Source organism: Takifugu rubripes, chromosome 2 (assembly GCF_901000725.2).
Source record: "Takifugu rubripes chromosome 2, fTakRub1.2, whole genome shotgun sequence".
Classification (NCBI taxonomy): Eukaryota; Metazoa; Chordata; class Actinopteri; order Tetraodontiformes; family Tetraodontidae; genus Takifugu; species Takifugu rubripes.
Window position 1 is genome coordinate 5,915,293 of NC_042286.1, and position 6,766 is coordinate 5,922,058.

The following is a 6,766-nucleotide window of genomic DNA, read 5'->3' on the forward strand; positions in this document are numbered from 1 at the left end:
TCATAGTGGTCATGCGTTTTTATGAGTTATTATTGTTTTCTGTGATATTCACACTGCAGCATTTATTGGAGCCATAAAAATTACCCCCCCCCCCCCCCCCATCCATCCCAATCTATCCATGCTGTGTTCACGTTTTGTTTACTTTGAATCATGAACTATAGTGAATAAGAGTTCCAGTTTTGGTGTGTTTCCAACTTGTTTATGAACATAAACCTGATATTGTAATATTATGAGTGTATGCTCTCACTGTAAAGTGCTGTGGCTGGATTCCTGCTGCTACTGCTGTGTGTGTGTGTGTGTGTGTGTGTGTGTGTGTGTGTGTGTGTATGTGTTTGTGTGAGTGAGTGAGTGTATTTAAGGTGTAACACAAAGAAAACGGAAATGAGAAAAGAGAAGTGATTTCACTGGGGAATTGTTTGGAAATAAGATGTACACATTACTAATATCTGCAAAGACTGGTGTCGTGATTGTGAGTTAAAGGGCAAAGCATGGAATTTGTGGTATATTTATTAACTCTTGAAGTGTATTTAAAGCTTTGTGTGTTTGGGAGGGAATAGCATGATGAAGGCAATAATATGGAAAATTCCAAGCTCAGTGTAAAAGAGGCAGATAGAATGCTTCGAAGGATCTAAGGTAGTTTGACTGCTAACAGTTTGTGTTTGTCACGTGATGTGAGTGTTGTCAGAGGTAGCGTCTCACATGACTAACACCTCCAGAGGGCCAGAACTTCTTTCTGCAAGTGTCTCCATGTCAAATATCCCCAGATAACAGGAAAAAAAACAAAAACAACACTCACTTGATTGCAAATAGCTCATGTGTCCTCATCAATTTCAATAATTTCCCCAGAAAATAGTTGTCTACTTATCTACAACTGACCAGAGGCCAAAGCCAGCATTTAAGAATCACATTTGAGGGTTTAAATGATTGACAGTGGTTGAACTCAAATATATGTATTAACAGATAATGGTCAAAACAGTTTATTCCCATTTGGTGTCCACGCTTGACAAAATACTTCAAAAGTACTGAGATTTAAACAAATGCCTATTCGTCATTTAATCCTGGACACAGAGAAGATTAGCAACAGAACTGTTTCCTGTTTTAATGTTTGGTCAAATAAGTGGGATAGCAGAGCCATAATTTACAGGGAACCCGCAGCTGTCTCATTCTAGTTTGTCTGCATCTTTGCTTCTGTCTGTCCCTGATATTACACTGAGTAGAAGGAAGTTGGCCCAAGTTGCTTGAATATGATCCGAGTGTGAAATAATACATTAGAAGCAGCTGATTGCAAATTTGACTACACGGGCAACGACATCGCAGAGGGTCCTGTAATCAGCCGCAGGCGGCCAGAGTGGGGCCCCTTTCTTTATGTTCTATTATTATCATCACATGTTAAAACATATTGTGCTTGTTTAAAAAAGAGGAAGAGAGAGATGCGTGTTGTTCTTATTTTATTTGTAACGGGCTTTACAAAGTTATACTTTAATAAATTATTGGAATTATTGTCCTCTAATTGTGTTGTTTGGACGCTTTGTTGGGACGTTTAATCAGTGAAGTGTCCCCAGAGAGAGGTCTATCGCTGCACCTGCAGTCACGTTAAAACAGAAAACTTCTAGTCTTTGTGCCCAACTGGTTTCTGAGGTATTCCTATCACTTTGGCAGAGAACAATGCGCTCTGCTGGACGCACACGCCCTCTTCGCCTTTGTCTTCCGTGCGCAATGAATGTGCGTCAGAACGCAACGCTCGAGTCCACCTCGACCCAGCTGCTGTGTAAAACATTTCCTACCTTCGCACGCTGGTTCCGGAAGAAAAGTCGGTCATATCGTATTTAATCTTCGTCAGGGCGGCGGCGTGATGGATTCTCGGGTTTTTGTCCCCAGTGTCCTGCTTCTCTTCGGTTTGGTGACAGTTTTTGCTCAGTCTAACTCACCTAATCAAGGTAGGGTTCTATTAATACGTGTCTAACGTGTATGGCTTAAAAAAAACAACAACAACGTAAACGACGGCACAAAATCAAGTGCAATTACTTGAACGTTTTATTTTGCTTTGTAGTAGAAAATAACTTTCGTTTTGCTAATCTTGGTGCGTTGGCGACGGTGGGTCCCAGCCAACCGTCCAAGTTTCAAACTGATCAATGTGGCAAAATGCTTAATTTTCCTGATTCGGGGCCTCTCGCAATCATTGTCTGATACTACTGTGAGGTCGGTGTGTTTGTTTGCACCGTCTCCATAGAAAATGTCCCAGAAGGATTAAACCCAGTTCAAAAACCTATGTGAGAACAAACCAACAGGACTCACTTAAGCTCCCTCCCTGGAGACTTTCAGTAGATGCGTTTGCACTGGAGGAAAAGACAGAAATCACCTTGACAAAGTTAATCGTGCCCTGTTTTGTTTAATAAACCAACCACATTTTCACCTCCACCTACAGTTTGTGAGTCAAAGAACGGGACAAGCTGCGAGGAATGCCTGAAAAATGTCACGGTAGGTCCATGTTGGTTTTCTTTTGCAAGTTTCCAGTGTATGTATAAACAGAAGTCCCGGTTAGGAGCTCCGCCTCTGCACCTGTTTGACTGGTTTGAGGAGTAACTGATCCGTTAAATTCCTCCCTTCCTCCTGCCATATCACACTCTTACCTCACTGTTCATCGTCTGCGTGAATACTAAAGAAGGCCTTGGTGTTCTTGCAGTGCCTGTGGTGCATCACCACCAAGTCCTGCCTGACCTATCCAGTCAGGACCATCCTGCCTCCGCATGCCCTCTGCCCTTTGAATGATGCACGCTGGGGGCTGTGCTGGAGTAAGAAAAACACACATGTAGACAAATATCTGCAATGTTACTCGCAGTTGTGGCGCCATGCAGTCTCTAACCTGATCCTGAGGCTGGGGTGTGCCTGCCCTGGTTGATGATATTAAAAGTGTGGCAACAGACATGATTACAGTTTTCTCCTCCTGTTTTGGATGGTGTGTGTGTGTGTGTGTGTGTGTGTGTGCGCTTAAGTAGTTATTTTGTTATTGTGGCTTCCATCCTGACCTTATGTGTGTTGGCAGTGAACTTCCAGACGCTGATTATCTGCTTGGCCGTGATTGGTGGGATTATTATCATTGCCTTCTTTGTCTGCCTGTTCTGCTGCTGCAAGTGCGAGAACTTTGGGTGAGTGTGCCGTCATCAACCGCTTCCTTGGGGGCAGAAAATGTCTGCAAAATCATGAGGGAGTGTTTTTGTGCTGAATCTCAGGATCAACACATTTTTGTGGACCGTGCGAGAAATGTGTTTGGTTGTGAATCTACAGGTGTCCAAACGGGTTTGACAATTTTAGAAACATTTGAGGTTCATCAAGTTGAAAGAAGATACATTTAGCCTCCTTGTACTTTAAAAAAAATATTCTAATGCAAAGGCTATTTTAGGCTTTCAGCGTCTTCTCCTTTTCTAAAACCACCAGAACCTGTTAATGCAGCTGCATTTTACAGGCAAAACCACAGAGTGTACTTTCCGGTAAGCTATCTAATGCAAACCAATCTTGTTTTGTACTTAAGATCCAATAGGTTCGAGGCCAAGATGCAGAGGCAAGCCAACAAGTTGAAAACCAAGCAGGAGGAAAGGTGGGAAATATGTTATGTTGGAGCTTTTCTTTGTTGAGAATTACCTGAACTCTGACGGATGTGAAAAACTGAACCAAAGCCCCCAGAGATGTGATGGGTGTCATGAGGAAATGTGCCAGTTCGCCACTGCTTTCATACATGCTCATGTGCTTTTGTTCTCATAGAATAGTGTCTTTAGCTGTAGCTGTACTAGCAAAGGTGCTATTGATCAGAATTCAGCCAGTCTTTAATCCACTTCCAGTCTCGCCCACTGACATCTGGCCGATGTGGCTGCTTTCTTTGGTGCTGCTTTCAGTTCTATGCCCATCTCACTTTCCCTCTTTTATGCACTTTTTATTGGTCTTGATCTCTAGATTGCCTTGTTTGTTTGATCTGTAAATCAGTTGCTCCTTTAGCGGAACACCGCTAATGGGAGAAATGCACACGTCATACTGGTTTAACCTAACCTAACTGGTTTGTAGCCATGTGACTTTGGAGATGGTGAACAAAAGTAATGTGTTATTGTGATTCAGAGGAGGATGCTTTTGTCCTTACAGGAAAGCGGAGATGAAACAGAGACATGACGAAATCAGGCAGAAATATGGTGAGTGTTCTGACTCGGTCTTGTACTTTGAATTAGACTGAAAATCAGGCGTCTCTTACATTTAATGACTGTAGGTTTAAATTGAAAGACATTCTAGACTTAAACCAGACAGAACAAACTCCAGACACCTTCTGCCATGTTTAATTTTTTTTTTTTTTTTTTGTCATTTTCAGGTCTAAGTGGGCCCAACCCATACTCCAAATTTGCCTAGAGGAAACGCCCAGACCCTCGTGTTTTCCCTCCGTCATAAAGGTCAACAGCCTGTTTCATTAAATAAACTCTGAAAAGAGACGTTTTGTACAGGTGACTGTCTCTATCTGGCAACGAGTAGGAACATTTTTATAATGTGATGATGCTGGAAACTGTAACGATAGCTGGAACAGATGTATGTAGCAGCAGTGTTTTTTTAAGAGATTATGTGCTGTGGTTTCTATGGCAACAATGTGGTCATATTGTGTACCGGTAGTTTAAGTCTTAAGTATAGAATGATAAGAATCCTATTACCCCACCAAAATACTCTTTTAGATATCTTCTGTTTCCTCCTCTGAGATGCTGCTGGATTAGAAATATAATGCTTGAATTTTAAATTTATTTTTGTATCTTTCTCTTCTCAAATGTTTTGTTGTACAATTTTGTTCTATTTCTGCCGGTTTGGAAAAATAGATTCACATTAAATCAATAAAATGGCAAAGATCAACTTTTTTATGTGATAAGGGTCAGGTAATTGTAGTTTGTCTGTCTGTATAACATGTAAAAATACCTGAGCAATATAAGCTCACTTAATTTGTTTGAATTTAGCTTTTTTTCTTTGGTGATGTCATGATTTTAAGCCTGGGCGGGGCGCACGGGGCCATCTGGATGTGGTTTCATGTGAGAGCTGAGTCCAGCAGGTCATCATTTATCTGAAAGATGACAGAAATTCTGAGGACTTTTGTGTAGATTTTGCAGGATATAGCTGGGAATATTTTATAAAGCAGTACAACTTCCTTCTTTTTCAAGGGGCTCCAAGGGTGCCCCATGGCCTTTGGGTGACCATGTTTTTTCTTAAGATGCCTCCACATAATTTGGAGTTTTAAATAGATTTAGAATTTAAAACTTGCTAGAAAAACATTTTATACTTTTAATTTTTATTGATCTTGTATGTTATGAGTGAGCAATGCTGTTTAGTGCCAGAGTAAAGGCCAAATAGTTCATGAAGGATTGCTGGGGCGACCTGCCCTGTTGCCAGAAAGAAGGAAGGACATGATTCACAGGAGAATCATCAAAAGAATGTGAAAATGACACCAGGGACCTGCAGAGAGACGATTGTCTTTAGCTCTCTTTGTGTAACTATATAAAAAGACTGAACTCAGCTTGTCCCTGAGCACTCTCTCGTTGTACTTGTCCATTGTGACACTTTGTCTTCTTGCAAGAGCAAATCATTGCTTGATTGATACACTCGACTTTTGGGGTTTTTGGATGATTTTTCCAACATAACTTAGTCCTCCTTGCTGGATCTCAAGCTATATTCTTCTCTGCATACACATGTAAATCTGATTTCTGAGACAAAGACCTCCAGAACACCAATTTTCCCTGTATTGTATTTTGGACAATAGTGAGACAAAAAGGGTCCACTTGAGAAGAGTGACAAGACAAAAGAACTGATCGAATATAAATGTGACGGTACGGAAACTTTCTTTGTCTTGAAATATAATTTCAATACAGTGTGTGACGGTAAAAGCCGGTCAGAATAACTTCCCTCAATAAAATTCCCGAATACATCTGGTGGTGAGTTGCTAATAAAGATTAGAAGACCGAATAATTAACCTACGTCTATTAAAAAAAAGTTAATTAGGGATCAAATGGAAGTCAGAGACTTTAAAGAAATGAAGAACTTGATTCCTGTACAACTGGTCGTTAGTTTTGGTTCGTTTTTCAGTTTGAGGGGAAATGAATGCAGCAAAACCAGAACACCACGGGGAAATGGTGCAAGTCTACCTTTTGTTTCTCCAGCAATGTCTGCTACTTTGCCTAAATGCGAACCACCAGAAGGCAGTCAAAATGTATTTTCTGTGGATGACATACATTTATCTTAAAAAATAGAAAAACAATGCACAAATTACGCAAAAAATGTTGTCCATGTATAGTTTGCACAAGACGTACAGTGTTTCCATTCCAAGGCGATCCTGACCCCCTTATTACACAGCCAGACAAGTCCTGACACAAGGAAAGTGTTGGAATTGGACCAGCCCTACGTGTCTGGACCAAAGTCTTCTTTAGAGTCTGATAAACAACTAATCACTCTCATTTATGTACAGTTTAGGGTGGTACTTTGACACAAATATGGGAACAGCAAAGCATGTTAAAGGTGTTGGCCATGTGGATGTTTTTATGGAGCCACCACAGCAAGAGATCATAATAATAATATATATCTAATAATAGTGATCGTAATCATACTGCCTAATGTCCATTAAGTTAACAGAAAGGCTTACAAATACAGGTTTTGGCAAAAGGATGGCAGTAAACTACAGTTTTCAGTCTGTCACCTGTTAGGTAGATTCAATCACGATCGCTAGTGAGGGGGGAGAACTCCGCTGTCCTGCCTGATC

At 40.8% G+C, this 6,766-nt stretch overlaps 1 protein-coding gene across 2 annotated transcripts; it reads left to right on the forward strand.

Moving 5' to 3' along the window:
* Window positions 1-1,697: 1,697 nt before the first annotated feature.
* pttg1ipa (PTTG1 interacting protein a) lies at window positions 1,698-4,971 on the forward strand. 2 transcript variants are annotated; one of them, XM_003962758.3, is made up of 7 exons: window positions 1,700-1,937; window positions 2,426-2,478; window positions 2,684-2,792; window positions 3,044-3,146; window positions 3,530-3,595; window positions 4,132-4,178; window positions 4,352-4,971. In XM_003962758.3, the coding sequence occupies exons 1-7, from the start codon at window positions 1,721-1,723 to the stop codon at window positions 4,387-4,389; spliced, it is 633 nt and encodes a 210-aa protein (XP_003962807.2). In that variant the 5' UTR covers window positions 1,700-1,720; the 3' UTR covers window positions 4,390-4,971. The 2 variants fall into 2 exon arrangements, with proteins under 2 accessions (XP_029687462.1, XP_003962807.2); XM_029831602.1 differs by lacking the exon at window positions 2,684-2,792 and having other exon boundaries at window positions 1,698-1,937.
* Window positions 4,972-6,766: the final 1,795 nt, after the last annotated feature.

What these genes read in the sequence shown, in the direction of transcription:
- pttg1ipa (XM_003962758.3), top strand. Translation starts at nt 1,721, where the DNA reads ATGTGCGTCAGAACGCAACGCTCGAGTCCACCTCGACCCAGCTGCTGT. An exon ending in AATGCCTGAAAAATGTCACG is followed by an intron (nt 2,479 to 2,683) that starts GTAGGTCCATGT and finishes GTGTTCTTGCAG; the next exon opens with TGCCTGTGGTGCATCACCAC. An exon ending in TGCAAGTGCGAGAACTTTGG is followed by an intron (nt 3,147 to 3,529) that starts GTGAGTGTGCCG and finishes TTTGTACTTAAG; the next exon opens with ATCCAATAGGTTCGAGGCCA.